Here is a 19,111-nt window from a genome sequence, read left to right on the forward strand (position 1 = left end):
GGAATGTAGTGCCATTATTCAACACAACCTTCCTGAGAAGATGCCAGACCCAGGGAGCTTTGTCATTCCTTGCACCATTGAAGATGTCATCATTCAGAGCGCTTTATGTGACCTTGGAGCTAGCATCAATCTAATGCCACTTTCAGTGATTAAAAAGCTTCAAATTGAGGAGGTAAAACCCACTCGTATTTCTCTTCAACTTCCTGATCTTTCTATTAAATTACCTGTGGGTGTTGTTGAGGGTTTACTTGTTAAAGTAGGACCATTCATTTTTCCTGTTGATTTTGTTATATTAGACATGGAAAAGGAGGTAAAGTTCTCTATTATACTTGGTAGACCCTTTTTAGCTACAGGTAGAGCTCTGATTGAGGTACAAAACGGTGAATTTACCCTGAGGGTCAATGAAGAACAGGTGGTCCTTCATGTTTTTGAAGCTCTCAAGCACCCTAATGACTCTGAAGGGTGTATGAAAGAGGTACTGAAGGTTGAGGTGCTTGATGACATTCTGGATCCTATCTTTGAGTATGAATTAGTTGAAATTGATAATTCACCACCCTAGAAGGCTATGGTTCACACGCCTAAAGCAGAGGAGGAAGCCCCCAAGCTTGAGCTCAAATCCTTACCCCCTTCTCTGAAATATGTGTTCTTGGGTGAGAATGACTCATATCCAGTAATTACAAGCTCTTCCCTGAAGCCTGAAGAGGAAGAGGCGCTTATCTCAGTGCTCAAGAGTCATAAAACAGCTCTTGGGTGGACCATTAGTGACTTGAAGGGGATTAGTCCAACCAAGTGTATGCACAAGATCCTCCTAGAAGATGATGCTAAACCAGTTGTGCAACCACAAAGGAGACTCAATCCAACCATGAAGGAGGTGGTCCAAAAAGAGGTAATGAAACTATGGGCAGCAGGAATTATTTATCCTATTTCTGACAGTTCTTGGGTAAGTCCTGTGTAGGTAGTTCCCAAGAAAGGAGGGATGACAGTGATCAAGAACGAAAAGAATGAGCTTATTCCCACAAGAACCGTCACTAGATGGAGAATGTGTATAGACTACAGGAGGCTCAACACTGCTACAAGAAAGGATCATTTCCCCTACCTTTCATTGATCAGATGCTTGAGAGGTTAGCTGGTCATGCATTTTATTGTTTTCTAGATGGATATTCTGGATACAATCAAATTGCAGTGGACCCTCAAGATCAAGAGAAGACAGCATTCACATGCCCCTTTGGAGTATTTGCCTACAGAAGAATGCCTTTTGGACTTTGCAATGCTCCAGCAACTTTTTACAGGTGTATGTTTTCAATTTTTTCTGATATGGTTGAAAAGTTTATTGAGGTATTTATGGATGACTTTTCTGTTTTTGGTAATTCTTTTGAATCTTGCCTTAATCATTTATCTCTTGTCTTGAAACGGTGTCAAGAATCAAACCTTGTTTTAAATTGGGAAAATGTCATTTTATGGTTACAGAAGGTATTATTCTTGGACACCGGATTTCAAGTAAGGGAATTGATGTTGATAGAGCAAAGGTGGAGGTAATTGAAAAATTACCACCACCAACTAATGTTAAGGCAGTCAGGAGTTTTTTGGGTCATGCAGGATTGTATAGAAGATTTATAAAGGATTTTTCTAAAATTGCTGAACCTCTAAGCAACCTCTTGGTTGCTGATGTTCCTTTTGTCTTTGATTCTAATTGTTTGCATGCTTTTGAAACTCTGAAAGCAAACCTTACCTCTGCTCCCATTATAGCTCCCCCTGACTGGGATCTACCATTTAAATTAATGTGTGATGCTAGTGACTTTGCTATAGGAGCTGTTTTAGGACAGAGGCATGGTAAGCTTGTACATGTCACCTACTATGCCAGTCGGGTGTTAAATGACGCCCAAAAGAATTACACAACTACAGAAAAGGAATTATTAGCTGTTGTGTATGTTGTTGATAAGTTTAGGTCCTATTTACTTGGTTCTAAGGTTATTATTTATACTGATCATGCTGCGTTGAAGTACCTTTTAACCAAACAGGATTCTAAACCAAGATTAATCAGATGGGTGCTGCTCCTTCAGGAGTTTGATATTGAGATAAAAGACAAAAAAAGATCAGAGAATCAAGTAGCTGACCATCTTTCTAGAATTAAGCCTGAAGCAGGAGTACAACCACCCACAGCTGTGACTGAGACATTTCCAGATGAACAATTGTTCCTCATTCAGCAGGTTCCATGGTTTGCAGACATTGCAAATTATAAGGCCATGAATTTTATCCCAAGGGAGTACAGTAGGCAACAAGTAAAGAAGCTATTGACTGATGCAAAGTACTACATTTGGGAAGAACCATATTTTTTCAAAAGGTGTTCAGATAGAATCATTTGGAGGTGTGTCCCAGATGAAGAAAAACAGCAGATTTTTTGGTACTGTCATGGTTCTGAGTATGGAGGCCACTTTGGTGGTGAAAGGACAGCTACAAAGGTCCTTCAGAGCGAATTTTACTGGCTGACTCTCTTCAGGGACTCAAGAGCATTTGTGAAGCACTATGGCAGATGTGAAAAAGCTGCAAATCTCCCTGCAAACCATGAAATGCCACAACAGGGGATTCTTGAGGTTGAGTTGTTTGATGTGTGGGGTATTGATTTCATGGGACTTTTCCCACTCTCACATTCGAACAACTATATTCTAGTGGCAGTCGACTATGTGTCCAAGTGGGTGGAAGCTGTGACTTTGCCCACTAATGATGCCAAAGTGGTAATGAGCTTTCTTCAGAGATATATCTTTTGCCGGTTTGGTGTCCCAAGGACACTCATTAGTGATGGAGGAAGCCATTTCTGCAACAGACAGCTGGACTCTCTTCTAGAGAGATATGGAGTCCGTCATAAAGTGGCAACCCCCTATCACCCTCAGACAAGTGGACAGGTTGAAGTTTCCAACAGGGAACTTAAGAGGATTTTAGAGAAGACCGTTAGTGTTTCAAGAAAGGACTGGTCTAAGAAGCTTGATGATGCTCTCTGGGCATATCGGACAGCGTACAAGACTCCCATTGGCATGTCCCCTTATCAGTTAGTCAATGGCAAAGCCTGCCACTTGCCAGTTGAGTTGGAGCATAAAGCTTAATGGGCAATCAGGTATCTGAACCTTGATTCAGAAGCTGCAGAAATAAAGTGAATGCTTCAGTTGAATGAGCTTGATGAATTCAAATACTCAGCCTATGAAAATGCCAAGCTCTATAAGGAGAAAAATAAGCTATTACATGACAAGAAGATAGCCATCAGAGTCTTTGAACCAAGACAGAGAGTGCTTTTGTATAATTCAAGGCTCAAACTTTTTCCCGGAAAGCTGAAATCCCAATGGTCAGGATCATTTGTGGTTACTAGAGCTTCACCATATGGTCATGTGGAAATACAGGAAGAAAATTCTAACAGGAAATTCACAGTGAATGGCCAGAGGTTGAAGCACTATCTTGGGGGCGAGATTGATCGCCAGAGGTCTACTCATCTCCTGAATTAGCAGAGCTGACTGTCAAGCTAGTGACGATAAAGAAGCACTTGTCGGGAGGCAACCCGATAATTTCGTATCCTTAGTTATTTTTCGTAGTAGTAGTTTTCTTACCTGTTTGATTTCTACTGAGTTCTTACTAATTTTCTGATCATGCAGCTATTTTATCACAGGAACCGAACACCTAAAGCTCTATATTTAAAAAAAAAAGAAGAGAGAGAAGAGCACCCGACGCGTAAGCGTCGCTGACGCAGACGCGTCAGATGGGTGTGCATGAAAACTAAATTTGAACAGAGAGTTGTGCGGGACTGGCGCTGAACTCATGCCCTTCACACAAACAATCCCACGCGAACGGGTACCTCACGCGTTCGCGTCGTTTGTGATTTTTTCCATTCACGCGAGCGCACAAGAGTTTTCGGGCAGAGAGTTGTGCTGGCTTGGGGCAGGAAGTGTGCTAAAAGCATAAGTTAGAGCACGCGGACGCGTGCCTGACGCTAACACGTCATTATGAAGAATGCGCGACCCACGCATACGCGTGCCGTACGCGTACGCGTCGCTTGCGCTGCCCAGTTTTCTTTCTCTCTCTCTCTCTCTCTCTCTCTCTCTCAATCCTAAATTCTCTCTTATTCTTTTATCCTTTTATTTTTCTCTCCTCATAATCTCTGTCTCTTCAATTTTCAGTTCTTCTTTGCTTGAGGACAAGCAAAACTTTAAGTTTGGTATTGACGCTTCGCTTAGAAATTTTGCGTTTATTCCTATGGCACCAAAAGGGAGGCGAATCAACTTCACTGAGGAGCACAACCTAAAGAATAGAGTGACCGCTAGGATAACTAAGGTGGTTGAGTTCCTTTCATTTTTATTCCTCCCCTCTTTTTCTATGTTATGTTCCGACTTTCTGCTATTTTGCTTTGATTGTTGCATGATCCTTTATTAGTTAGAATCTTAGGACTAGTTTAGTTTTCTTTTAATTGCTTTAATGCTGAAAAGATGTTTCATGTACCACTCACTAAACTTGAATCCAATAAGAAAAGAAAAAGAAGTGATGTATTGCATGAGAAATTGAGTCTAATTTTAAGAATAGTCTCATTTACTTAAATGTGGTGGTATTAATGGTAATTCTAAATGCATGATATGAACAGTGCATATTTGAATTTGAATCAAGGGATGTTGATGTATAAGGAACAAGAATTTAGAGAATTATTATGACTTCTCTGAAATAAACAAAAATTTAATCCTTGAAGCAAAAGAAATAGCAACAAATTAGATAATAAATAATAATAAAAGTAAGGTCCAAGGCTCTGAGCATCAATGACTAGGGAGGTCAGACATGATTAAAAGCTCAAAGAGTTATTTTCCTAATCACATGCTTGTGGTGTGATTGTGTCAAATAATTCTTGAGACAGAACACTTAGAGTCAAGACCAAGTGCGTTTAACAGAGTATGCCAAAGGCTTTGAGCACCAATGTCTGGGAGTAACTGAAAGAAAAATCAGGACTCAAAGAGAGTCCACTAGTTAAGTGCTTGTGGTGTTTTTGTGTCAAGTAAAGCTTGAGACAAAACATTTAAAGTAACGGCTAGGCTCAAGGTGCAAAGCACCAAAGAAAAATAAATTAAAGTAAGTTTTGCTGTGTTCAAGGATTAAACTGAAATATAAAGATCAGAGAATTTATAATATTATCCGGATTCTAATTCCGAATGACAATAACATTCTTGATTCAAAGGAGAGTGAGATGCCAAACCTATTCAGGATTATAGTTATAAACCCCACTATAAAAAGAGACATGAGCTTAATCGAACTCTCATTCTCATGCAAATTCACATCCCAAGCCTACATTAGTTTTGGTTGCATGAGGACAAGCAACAGTTTAAGTTTGGTGTTGTGATGCGTGAGCATCTTATCTATCTTTTTCTAGTGAATTTGCATCTAATTTGTTGAGTTTAATTGAGAATTAATTATATTTTAGCCACTATGGATGCTATTTTGAGTTTTGTGCAATTTTATTTATTTTAGGTAGAATTCGGAGGGATTTGATGAAGTTTCTACAGAGAAAAAGAAGAAACCAAAGAGATGACCAGCGAAGACCGACGCAGACGCATGGCTCACGCGACCGCGTGGAATGGAGTAATTGCAATGATGTGATCGCGTGCCTGACGCGAACGCGTGGACTAGAATCTGCACAAATGACGCGAGCGCGTGGACGACGTGGACGCGTCACATGCGCGATCTACAATAATATAGAAATCACTGGTTACGATTTTTGGGCTATTTTTGACCCAGTTTTCAGCCCAGAAAACACAGATTAGAAGCTGCAGAATGGACAAAGCAAGTGGTCCCCACCCATTAGCTGAAGACTTGTTAATTAATTCGAATTTAAATTCAAATCTTATCTCGGAGGAAAAGATATTATTTTTAGTTTTAGATAATTAGATTTTAAATTTATTAGGATTAGTAATAAATAGGAACTCTGTACATTTAGACAAGGACACATGTTACCTGAATCCTTATTTTCTCTCTGAACCATGAGCAACTAATCCTCCATTGTTAAGGTTAGGAGCTCTGTCTATTTTCATGGATTGATTCGTTTGATCTTTTTAATTTAATTCATGTCTTGATTTATATTTCAATAATTGTTTTCATTCTTTATTTTATGAATGTGGGTGGAACGGAAGTATGACCCATGTTCTAATTGAGTTCTTGTAAAACTTGGAAAAGATCTTTACTTGAACAACAACTTGAAAACATATTATACTGGATTTTTAATTGTTTGTATTTAACGGGATATGTGACATATAATCCCTTTATTTGTGGATAATTAGGATTCTTTTGGCATATAAACTAGAAGTTGATTATCACCTTCTAATTGGAATTAATTGACCAAGGAATTGGCAGTTAATGAATTTCAGAGGAGACTAGGAAGGTCTAAGGAATTAGGGCCTAGTCAAATATAGTTTGCCATGAAATTAAATCTTGCATGATTAAATTAATTAGTAATAAAAGTTAATCCGGAAAAATAGATAACTCTGAAACCTTAACTATCTTCTCATTATATTATTCCTAACTTATTTATTTGTCTGTGTTTAATACTCTTTGAATACCAAAACACTCTTTTCTGCTTGCCTAACTAATCCTATCAAACGCTATTGTTGCTTGATCCATCAATCCTCGTGGGATCGACCCTTACTCACGTAAGGTATTACTTGGTACGACCCGGTGCACTTGCCGGTTAGTAGTGTGGGTTGTAAAATACCGCATCACTGCTACTACCCACTAGACGGGTGTTTAAAAATTCAACCTGGAGCAAGTGGAATAATCTACTACTGTTGCTACTACCCAAGCGTCACAATCACTAACCTGGAGCAAGCAGGATGAACCACAATCCTTGCTACTACTGTCCAAGTATCTCAATCACTGACCAGAGCAAGTGGGACGAACCACAATCCTTGCTACTGCCCATGCATCTCAACCAAAATTTCATGATCAACATCATTCAATTCATTCAAAATCATACTTTGAAATCAATTATCATCATCCTTCTATTCCATTCATCAATAGTTCAAACTCAAAACATAATCCTTTCTTTAGTAACTCAAAATCAAATTATAAAATCCTTAAAATCAAAATCTTTCTAAATAACCACTTCAAATAAAACTTTCCCTTTTTATAAAATTTCGGCAGTATCTCTCCTAAAATTCAAAATTTTCCACCCTTTAAGGGTCCTAACCAAATCATTTCTCAAACACTTTCCAAATTGTTTCCAAAAGCAGACCAATTCCAATATCTCAAACCATTTTCAATATCAAACAATTTTCAAATCAATTTTAATATTAAACCTTTTTCCAATACCAACAAACTCCAATAGCAAATCATTTACAAAATCGAATCAATCCTAATATTACATTTTTTTTCAAAATCAAACCAACTTAAAATCAAACCAATTTCCAAAATCAAATCATTTTCATATCTCAAATTATTTCTAATTCTCAAAGTCATTTTCAATAAATCAACAAAACCAAATTCCAATATTTCATATCATTTCCAATGCCGATGCATTTTGTTTATCAAATTAACTCCAAAATCAAGAAAATCACTTTTCAAAATATTCAACCAAATCAATATTCAATAATCATTTTTATCATTAACCACACACCATTCAAGCAATCAATAATTCAATCCAGTAAACAACCACATCCATAAGACTCACATAATCACAGAAATATGTTATTCGGAATATCTATTTATAACAATGATGTATTATAACATAAATTTTAAGAAAAATCCCCACCTCGAATAGTCGAAATAATAAAGCTAGACGCGTTCAAAAGTCCTTTTTCTTGTGGCCTGCAATAGTTGCAGCCGCGACCACAACTTCATATCGTTTTCGTAACCACCGCAACAAGTCTAATCGCTACATGAAACCTCGAAAACTCAATCCTATAGTAATAATGCCGCAAAATCCTCAGTAACATATAACAGAAAAGCGACTAAACTAGTTCTCAGAGCAAAACGACTTACTGTACGAAGAGAGAACCAAGAATAGAGCAACCGCAGCTCCAATGACCAACTCTGGCAGCGTTCTCCGGTGACCACAAACATCATTCTCTGGCGACAAAGGCACGGTGACCATGACAGCAGTAGCAGCAGAGCTCCAATGGTGGCGGAACCACCTCGCAATCCCTTTCCTCTCCACGCGCATTCTGTTTCTCTCCCGGTAACGGCATGCATGGCGACGACGATAGATCTGGCGGCAACGAGAGTCACAGCAGTGCGAAATGGAAGCACGAACGGCAGCTCAGCAGTGGCAAGGAACAGAAACGAAGTGATAGTGCTGCTTCCTCTTCTCCCTTGCGAACTAGTCTCTCTCCCTTTCCTCTGATCTGTTTGCAATTCTCGGCAGCGACGCAGGTGACGGGTTCGGTGGATAGCGGTGGTGGAAGCAGCTCCCTTCTCTGATGCTCTAGACGACGATAACAACGGTGGCGAGGTCCTATTCGGCACCATCCCCTCCTCTCTTCCCCTCTCCTCTCCAATCGCAACTCTCTTTCTCTCCTTTTCTCTATTTTCTCATGTGTGTGCGTGTGTAAGGGGTGGGGTGCGGCTAGGGTTTAGGGCAAAAGTACGTGTGGTGTTAGTGTTAGGTTAGGATAAAATTAGGGTTCTGATTTGGAAATTAGGATTTGGGTAGATTATTAATTAAAAACTAAATTTAATCCAATATAATTAAGTTTAAGAATACCATGTTTTTAAAACTTACAAATTATTTTTATTTAGGTACTTTAATTTAAAATTAGAGATAACTAAATAAAATTTTTTTAGTTCATAAAATTAATCAAAACTTTCAATTATTCAATTTAAATTGTATAAAACTTTTATTATTTGCAAGTACTGAAACTTTAAATCCCTAATATAAAAATACTCAATTATTTAAAAAAAATTATAAATCCTAATAGATTTTAAACTCAAAATATCATAAAATTTAATTTAATTATTTTTAGAAAAAATAATTTTTTTAAATAAAATTATCAACAAATATTATAAATTATAATTAAATTACTATTTAATTTCCAAAAATCCAGGGTTTTACAACCTAAATGGCTAAACCTAGTGCAGTCTCAACCCTCCTCCTCAAGCCCAGCTTCGAACCCTTTCCTCATAGCATCGTTGTCCTCCACAGTCTACAGCACCGTCGCTGACTCACCCTGGTAGACAACACCCACAGCCATCGTCTTCATCGTCGCGGATAGCACCCATAGCCATTGTCTTCAGGCACAGTAGGCGCCGAATCAGATATGAAGCCTCCGACCCAGGTATTCAATTTCTGTTCAATGTAGTTGTTCAGTATATTTTTTTAATATATTTGTTGTTGATTGTTGTTCATTGTTCAATGTATTTGTTGTTGATTTTTTGAAATTGGTAGTAATTTTATTTTGTTGTATTTTTACTTTTATTTTTCTAATTATTTGTTCAATGTATTTGTTGTTGATTTTAAAATTGCTAGTAATTTTATTTTATTGTGTTTCTGCTTTTGAATTTTTAATTATTTGTCTAGTATATTTGTTCAATATATTTGTTATTGATTTTTTCAAATTGCTAATAATTTTATTTTGTGGTTCAATGTATTTATTTATATAATTTGATATCAGTTCAAGTGACAATATAAGCGACACTAAAGGAGCAATAGGAGCTGTTGTTGCTCTTCTAAATGAATCTTTAAGCATTAGATCTCCGACTACAGTACCTGCTATGCTAGCTCCTCATAGAAACACAAAGAAACTTGCTAATAGAGGCTGATGGAAGAGGCGGGCTATTGAAGAAGCTCCTGTTGATGACACCACTGAAACAAAGATCGACGAAGGTAAGAGAAAGCTTGTAGACCTATATCTTGGACATGGGATCACTTTACTAAAGATGAAACTAGTAATTTACAGTATCCTAGAGCTAAATACAATTGGTGTGGGACTAGTTACACGTACACATAAAAATGACACCAGTAACATAAAAAATCACTTGTCGCATTGCAAAAAAATTTTTAAGGAAGCATTAGATCCTACTCAAAAGATTCTTTGTTTTTAGGAATGATGGGAAAGGAATAGGTAAATCACTTTCTACTATGTCTTTTGATATTGATCTTTGTAGATAAACCATTCCTAGAATAATTATTGTGGACGAATTGCCTTTTTCGCACGTTGAGGAGGAGAATTTTTGTTATTGTATGAGTTGTTTGCAACCCAAGTTTCCAATTCTTAAAAAGATCACAATTGTTAGGGATTGTTAAAAGCTTTATTTGAATGAAAAAACTAAGTTTAAGTCTGTTTATAATCAATCAAATCAAAATATATGTTTGACAACTGATTGTTGGTCATCTGTGTAAAACTTGAACTATCTTTATCTTAATGTTCATTTCATTGATGCTAATTGAAAACTGCAAAAAAGAATCCCAAATTGTTTGCTGTCAACAATCACAAGAAAAAAATAATTGGTAGAAAGATTGAGAGATATTTGTTAGGATGAAAAATATCAAAATTTTTCTATAACTGTTGATAATGCTAGTTCAAATGATATTGCTATTTCTTACTTAAAAAGTAGAATGGAGGATTGTAAATGATGGGTCGAGAGAAATGCATAATTTAATTTTAAAAATTAAGAATGTAATTAGGCATATGCGTACATCACCAGGTCGTACAGAGAGGTTTAAGGCTATGACTAAGGAAGTTAGAATTCAAGAAAAAGGCACTGTGCATTTAGATGTTTCTACCAAATGGGATTCTATCTTTTTAATGCTTAAAAGTGTTTTGAAGTTTTAAAAGATATTTAAACGATTGGGAGAGAAAGTGATTCAGAATACATTATGATGGCTGGTGGGATCCTTAAGTCTAAGGATTGGGAGAATATAAGACATTTTATCAAGTTTTTAAAAATATTTTATGATGTAACCAACAAAATTTTTGGTTCAAAATTTGTTACATCTTTTCAACATTATAATAATTTTGTAAAATATTGTCTACACTTAAGCATTGGATGGAAAGCTTAGATCTGATGCTTTTAGGCATGGCTGAAAAAATGAATACCAAATATGATACGTATTGGAGATATATGAAAAATACAAGTATAATAATTTTTATTGCAGTGGTTCTTGATCTTAGGTATAAGTTTTAGTTGAACTAGTAGAGTTTTGAGAAGTTGTATGAAAAAGAAAATATAGATTTCTTAACTTCAAAGACGGGGGAGACCATTTTTAAGATGTTTGATAGTTATAGATTTTTTGGTGGAACTAATAACTATCAAAGATTTACTCGTCAAGATGCTCCTGAAATCGGTATACAAGTTTAATGTAAATGAAACTTCTTTTGCTATGAAATTTGAGAAGAAAATACAATTCAATAAGAGTGGTAACAAGAATGAAGTGGATTTATATCTTATGGAGGCTTTAAAGAAGAGTGTCGTGTAATTTGACATCTTAAACGAGTGGAAAGTAAATTCTACTAAATATCCAATTCTTGGGCAGATTGCAAGAGATGTCTTAACCATGTCGGTTTTTAAAGTAGCTTCAAAATTGATATTTAGTACTGGAGGAAGGGTGTTCAATAATTATAGGAGGTCTCTAATTCCGATGACAACTGAGGTATTAATTTGTACACAAAATTGGCTCTGAAACTCTCCAAAACTTGTTCTTGAGGAGCTCATTGAGAATTTGGAGAAGTTAGTTCGAATTAGGTATGGTCAAACGTCAATTGATAATTTTTTTTATTACTTCTGAATAATTTTTAATCTAGTTTTTATTATAAATATTATTTTTTTATGATTATTCATTGTTTTATATGTTTTGTAAAAGTTGCACCCACTCCTAATCCTAATAAAAAAAATTCTGGTGTTAAGTCTGATTAAGTACATCTTATCATGATATGAATTGTTCTCTTTAATATTAGAATGTAGAACTAGATTAGAATATTTTTTTACTTGTGCTATATTATTATTATTATTATTATTATTATTATTATTATTATTATTATTATTATTATTTATCTGCCTTTTGATTTTAGATTGGTTTGTTTAAAGAAGTTTTGTTGTTTTGTTGGAGAAAACACTAAAATGTGGCTATTTGTTGCTGAAAATTTATTTTCTTTTTTTTGTATTGAGTGTTGACTATTAAATTTTTTAACTTCTTTAATTATTATATTTTAATTTCTTTTGTCGTTAAACTTCATTAGATCATGACTTTTGTTAGTTGTTATGTAGTTGTGTTCTATAATTTTATTGTTATGATTTTGTAAAATAGCATGGCAGAATTTTATTTAAATTAATTGAAAAAATTGAACAAACTAAACCAAACTAAATCGATTTTAATTAGTTTGATTTGATTCGAACAATCTCAATAAACAATTGAATCAAATCGAATCACAATTTAATTGAACAATTAAATCGAATAACTTTTTTAAAAAAATCGAACTAAACCGCACTAGAAACACCCGTCCCTACCTCATCTCACGAGTTATAATGATCGAATATGAAGAGCCAATAGATGAAGAGGGTAATATGAAATCTGTTTTTTTCTTGGAACACGGATGTGGCCCAGAGAGGCGGCCTGACCCGGACGGAGAATCCAACCCGTATGAGAAACCAACCCACGCGTTACAGCAATCCAGAATCCCAAACCAATTACAAGCATTCGAACAAACTCCCTCCATTTCTCTTATTCGGGGAGTATGGGCTCAATGAAGGCCCAAAAAAAGTTAAGAAAAAATGACTGAAAGCTACTTTCGTCATTGGACGATTGAAGATGGACAGATGGTAGAGTGCGGGCCCCACCCCACTGAGTCCGTCTCTGTGTCTCCAAGTGAAATCTAGCACTTGAGGCTGCTATTGCTTCCGACGAACAAAGCAGAGAGAGCTATTTTGATAGTTAAGGTGATGGGTGCGTTGCCTTTGCAACTTGCAACAAGAATAGAGTGCTGCCATGGCCATCACCATATAAAAGGAACAAACGGCAATAATAATGACTCCCAAAGATTCCCAGAGAAGAATCCTGTGAGGAGCGTGGAGTGTATTCCTCCGCGGCCAAAGAGAATAATATTAGTTCGGCACGGTGAGAGCCAAGGGAACGTGGACGAGAGCGTGTACGCGAGGGTGCCTGATCCCAAGATTGGACTCACGAGCAAAGGCAAGGCTCAATCGGAGGAATGCGGCCGCCGCATCAACGACATCATCCAGAAAGACGGTGACCACAACTGGCAACTCTACTTCTACGTCTCACCTTATCGGAGGACCCTTGAAACCCTCCAGAGCCTCGCTCGCCCCTTCCCACGCCACAGAATCGCAGGCTTCAGAGAAGAGCCACGCCTCCGAGAGCAAGATTTCGGCAATTTCCAGAACAGAGAGAAGATGAGAGTGGAGAAAGCAATGCGCCAGCTCTATGGTCGTTTCTTTTACCGCTTCCCTAATGGAGAATCTGCCGCAGATGTGTATGATAGAATCACGGGATTCAGAGAAACCCTCAGAGCAGATATTAACATAGGGCGCTTTCAGCCACCTGCGGAACGCCACGTGGACATGAGCTTGGTCATCGTTTCCCACGGTCTAACCATTCGAGTATTTCTTATGAGGTGGTTCAAGTGGACCGTTGCCCAGTTCGAAGGCCTCCATAATTTGCACAACGGTAATATGCTTGTCATGGAAAGAGGTTACGGTGGAAGGTAAATAAACTAATCCTTTCATATTCAAACCCTTATAATTCTCATGTATATTGTCATAAAGTATGTATACAAATTAAATACACATGCAGGTATAGCTTACTGATGCATCACGATGAAAAAGAGCTAAGACGATTTGGATTGACTGATGAGATGCTCATTGATCAGGAGTGGTAATTAACCATCATTTTGTTGTCCTTAATTTGCTATTTGTGTATGTTAATTATATTCATGTGTGTAATGAAGGCATAAATATGCAAGGCCTGCTGATCTCAATTACGATTGTCCAATGGTGAATTCCTTCTTTCCCCATCTCAACGAAGAAGAAACATGCAACACTGGTGAGCAACTAAGTAGATAAAAAGGTAATGAGAAGTTGGAGATGCGGGGTATCGATCCCCGTACCTCTCGCATGCTAAGCGAGCGCTCTACCATCTGAGCTACATCCCCTTTTGAATGTTCATTTAATTGTACAATATGAGGCACAGTAAATACAACTTACACAAGGTCCATTAAATCATGTTATTCTTGTAAACTTACTTTATTATAATAGTATTTCAGGTTCGCACGCACTAATATTAGTTGAATCTCACTTAATCACTTATTTAGCTTATGCTATGCATGGCATAATTTCATAGATTTAGTATCTCTTTCTTCTCAAAAATAAAATAAAAAAAGCTGCAACATTACCGAAAGAAACTTCATTACATCACGCATTTTCAAATTTCAAACATGTATGCTGATGGCAACTTCCTCAATCTTGTATAAGATAGGTGTTCAGCATCTCCCTCTCTTTTTTTTCCGGATGTGGTGTTCAGTGTCTCTCCTTTCTCCCCTCTTTTCCGCCATAGGTCTAAAGTGTTCATTCCCTCTGTTTTCTATTTTGCATATCCATTGGGCTAAGCACAAAGCCTGTTTAATATACCTACTCTTCCTTTCTTTCTTGATAAAATAAACACTTAGATTAAGCCCAATAAACGGACCTATACATAGTACTACCATTTTCTATTTTGGAATGTTCTCTATTTGGGTAATGTTAATCGTGCAAACATAGATCTTAGTTTAGAGCTGGTGATATTATGCCATTTCAGGCCCAGTGATTCAGTTTGTTACCCCCGGCCCAAGTACAGCAACATAATAATGAAAAATTATATACTACTTAATACCAAAAAAAAAAAAATAATTCACTACTACTTTCGTACTATTAGTAATAGAGAGATCAAAGTTAAAGTGACGTTTAGACGAATGTATGAGGAGGACAAATTCATGAACCTATGTAGTAGAAAGAACATGGTGATTTACTTGCACCGATTCCACGATTATATTGTATGCACTGCCGAATGGGTATCTGAACGCTTAAATGTTAATCTATTACAGAAATGTATAAGGAAAACAATATAATACGAAATTGGATATTATGGATGCATTTTCACTCAAACATGCAAGAGAATAAAAATGTAAAATTATCCAGTACTATTTGTCTTGGAGCATGTGAGATGTGACTAAAAGATTTGAAATCCTAAGGAATACAAAAGTAAATGATATAAAGGACAAAAGCATAACTATATAATGATTACATAGACAAATAGGTTTTTTTTTTAAATTATCTTCAAAAAATGTTATTACATTGAGATCTTTAAATTTTGTAAAAATATATAAGTTTTTATCCTAATCAAATATTTTATTTTTATTTAAATAAATAGATTTTCAAAAATATGACAAAATAAGTAAATAATCTATATATTTTTTTATAAAATTTAAAATTTTAATATAATAAAATTTTTTAAAGACAAAAACATCTTCTTCAAAATTCTTTAAGGATTTATTCCTGTATATGTTCCTGTGTAATTAAATTTAAGTGTATTATTGTATGCAAGGAATAGAACGAATAGGTGGATGTGTATTGATCAGAGTGGTGCAAGGAAAGAGCAGACATGGCACATGGCAGCATGACCCACTATTCTGACATGTGTCTCTGTTCGTTAATAGTATCCTTATCTGCATCTCTCTCTTCTGCTTAGCCCTACAAATCCAATTCTTAGTTTCTTAAACCACATATGCTATCTACTCCGCTTCACCAAGACACCAACCATAATACATACTGCTCTTTACATTACCACTACTTGCGCTGTTATAAAAATACTCCATGAATTGATATGTGTATGATTAGAGCGCATAAATAAATAAATGAAGAAGATTAATAAATTAAACAAGCAAAGGGCTAAGGGGCAAGCGAATATATTTTATGGTACCATATTCGTTACATACAAGAGGCTGCTCTATTCTCTAGCTCTTTATACAAATAAAGATTCCACTTAACTTTCACGGGCTTTATTGCATAAATTAAACGTGCGGACACAAAAACTGTTCTGCATATTCAGCTTTGTAGCTATAACCAACCCTCCTTTTCTTTTCACACTCACTCTACTTTGTAGTTTGTACACACTTTATATGCTATTCCCGTACATAAAACCATTTATTATTTGTGAAGAAAATACAAAAAAGGTGAAAATTCTCAATTTCACGTGAAGTTGATAATTGAGAGCTGCTAGATAAAAATTTAGTCAAATCAATCAAATCATCTAACGACTCTCTCAGTTATTAACTTCACCTGAAGTCGACTGCACCTGAGTTTCTACCAAAAAAAAATATAGGAAAATTTCAATAATTAAAATTATTAAAATACTAGTAAAATTTTTCAAAAATACATAGACTTACTTTCATAACTAAATAAAAGGAAACTAATTTTAACAGGAGAGATATGTTAAAGGACGAGTTAGGTTAGGTAGGTATTGAATGCAAGATAGCAAAAATAAAGAATAGGCATTATTACCCACTTGTATTTATTTAGCCATAGCCATATCAAATGTCAGGAGTGCACGTCTTGGTCGATTTATTTGACATAGTGTTCTGTGCTAGTGAGAGTGCCTATGCCCTATATATGCCTAAGTAATGTGTTACTGAAAGGGATAGAAATGGTCATAGCCTTATAGGAACTACTAGCTTCTAGCTAGCTAGTACTATATATTTTGTGTTACTTATATACAGGAAAGTAGTATTAGTACTACTCTTTGGGTTGGTACTTGCTAGCTATTTTTTACTTCATGACATTTCGTGCACCTGTCCCTCCTTTTCCTGAAAACGTTTTACTCAATAGTTTCTTAAACCCTCATGTCATATTCTTAATTAGTGGGTTGCTCCATAATAAACAACCGCTCTCTTACACACAATGATTACTGTTTATTAATATAGCCCAGCTATTCATCTATCTAAAAATAATAATTTAGATTTAGTCAAATAATAGTGCAATAATTTTTAACTATTATTTTTATACAAAAATATCTTTATGTGAGTTAATTATCTTAATATATATACTAGCTAAGTTTGGATTTTAAAATTCGATCATGTATATTTATTTTCAATTTTTGACGCAAAATGTAATTATATACCACTTTATGCATATATAGTAGTAGTTGAAGGGGGGTCCAAATTAGAAATGCATGCATATTCAATGTGGTTCACTAGCAGTCAGAAAACGTGCTCTCACATGTAAATTCTAAGAGGATTAATGGAAAGCGAATAATAATGATGTAAGGCAAAGAACCAATTGGCATATGCAGTGTAAAATAAGTGCAAGTTGCGTTGTATGTGCCTAATTGATATGTCATATATAGCCATTTTGCTTCGCCTTGCATTGTCTATTGTGAATGTCATGAGGCGCAAAAAATCTGACAACCTTGGTTGTACATATTAGTTATATACTAAAATCAATTACAAAAATGAGTTATTAGAATAAAATATACATAAAAAATAAGTGAAATTATATATATATTTGTGCTGATTTAATTAGTTATTATTTTTGATGTACAGATAATATTTTATATATACACGGAATTTTACCATCTCCAGCTTAATTATCGCTAAGACAATAACACATAATACAGCTTGTGATTTCCCTAACTCTTCAACCTAATGGCAGACAGCTTCTGAACCTTAGACTCAAGGTTTTGTCACTAATACCCAACAAATCCTGCTTTTTACCTTAAAAATAACGACCTAATTGACTTGGCATTTAACACAAGCAAGTGGAGAATAATTAAAATGACTATAATATGATACTTTGGTCCTTATTTAAGCAAAGTCATCATGTAGTTGGACTTAGCTGGCCTAGTGACCTGTTATTAGTGTTAACTATATATTAACAACGTCCCAATATGCTACTTATCAATTTGACAATATTTCATCGAATTGTTAGAATCAAATCAAAAGACTTCACACAATTAATATAAGACACATAATGGTTTTTCTTCTCATGCCATACATATATATATGGATGGACATCATATATGGCCTTACATACAACTCGTTGAACATGTATGAAACAAGTACTTGCTTTTCTCGACCAATACAACTAAAAGGTTGAGTAATGTGTATATCATTGAGGTCCACCCGATTGTGCCGCCCCCAATTTATCAGCTATCAAATCAAACTAAAGCCACATATTCTTTTCTATTTTCTAATGATAAAATGGAAGAAAAAAGCCCCATGTTCATTTATTTAGACTATAGTATTAGTATATCTCTCTTTAACAAATTAAGGTGACGTGCCTTAATTTCAGCAATGCTGGTAGTTTTCCTCCCTAATAATGGTCTTTAACTTTATTATTATGGGATGTGGGCGAGGGCGACAGAGTGAGACCCAGGACCCCAAAGGTATAACAATTTTGTTTTATTTTATAAGCCCGTTTATAATATCTTTAGACACTTAAGGGGAAAATTAAAAAGATTAAAAAAGAAAATGTAGAGAAATCATGGGATCCACCCATAATCCCAAGGAATTAAATTCACTTATTTCACAAGCTAGCATATATTTATTCTTATTATAAATATATATTTATAATTAGGAAAGTAAGTCCTTGGGTTTAGGAAGTGGAAGGTGATGTAGCAATTAAGAAAGAATGAGACAAAACAAAAGATGGTGGCGAATGGGTGGGGGGGCTACACATACATAAATAATATCGGGGAATTAGTGATGGAAGCATATGAATAATTTGAATGGGATGTGGACCATTAGTGTCTTGGCGGCATCAGACACCATTGTCAGAGCAGATTGGCAGCGGTGGTGGGTGGTGCCATGCATCCACTGCCATTTGCCACCCCCCACCCTTTGTGTTTCTCTATGGATGCACCATGTGTCACATTTCATACTACTCACTCTTAGTGGGAGTCCTATTATCTAAACACATTATTTTTTATATCATGTAAAATCAGGTATAGTATAATGATTAAGTATTTTGTATGCGTAAATCATTTTTATAGTATATTTTCTCATTTTTTAAATATTTCTTTTATTTATGTTTTAAGAGATTGATAGTTTAGGGAAAAAAAATTCTATAGCCAAATCGTTTTTCTAATCATACTATTTATTAAATGATCCGGTCATTATAA

The 19,111-nt window shown here is 35.5% G+C and overlaps 1 protein-coding gene and 1 non-coding gene across 2 annotated transcripts; one reads left to right on the top strand and one right to left on the bottom strand.

The window, feature by feature from the left end:
- The first annotated feature begins 12,246 nt into the window (after window positions 1-12,246).
- LOC112801460 (phosphoglycerate mutase-like protein AT74H) lies at window positions 12,247-14,240 on the top strand. Its single transcript, XM_025844197.3, has 3 exons — window positions 12,247-13,667; window positions 13,757-13,837; window positions 13,911-14,240. Exons 1-3 carry the CDS (start codon window positions 12,886-12,888, stop codon window positions 14,023-14,025), a joined length of 978 nt encoding a protein of 325 aa, XP_025699982.1. The 5' UTR covers window positions 12,247-12,885; the 3' UTR covers window positions 14,026-14,240.
- On the bottom strand, window positions 14,042-14,114 carry TRNAA-AGC (transfer RNA alanine (anticodon AGC)). Its single transcript has one exon. It is a non-coding gene; the product is annotated as a tRNA-Ala (tRNA).
- Window positions 14,241-19,111: the final 4,871 nt, after the last annotated feature.

The sequence above is a fragment of the Arachis hypogaea genome, chromosome 5, assembly GCF_003086295.3.
Source record: "Arachis hypogaea cultivar Tifrunner chromosome 5, arahy.Tifrunner.gnm2.J5K5, whole genome shotgun sequence".
Classification (NCBI taxonomy): Eukaryota; Viridiplantae; Streptophyta; class Magnoliopsida; order Fabales; family Fabaceae; genus Arachis; species Arachis hypogaea.

What these genes read in the sequence shown, in the direction of transcription:
- LOC112801460 (XM_025844197.3), top strand. Translation starts at nt 12,886, where the DNA reads ATGGGTGCGTTGCCTTTGCAACTTGCAACAAGAATAGAGTGCTGCCAT. An exon ending in GAAAGAGGTTACGGTGGAAG is followed by an intron (nt 13,668 to 13,756) that starts GTAAATAAACTA and finishes ATACACATGCAG; the next exon opens with GTATAGCTTACTGATGCATC. An exon ending in ATGCTCATTGATCAGGAGTG is followed by an intron (nt 13,838 to 13,910) that starts GTAATTAACCAT and finishes TGTGTAATGAAG; the next exon opens with GCATAAATATGCAAGGCCTG.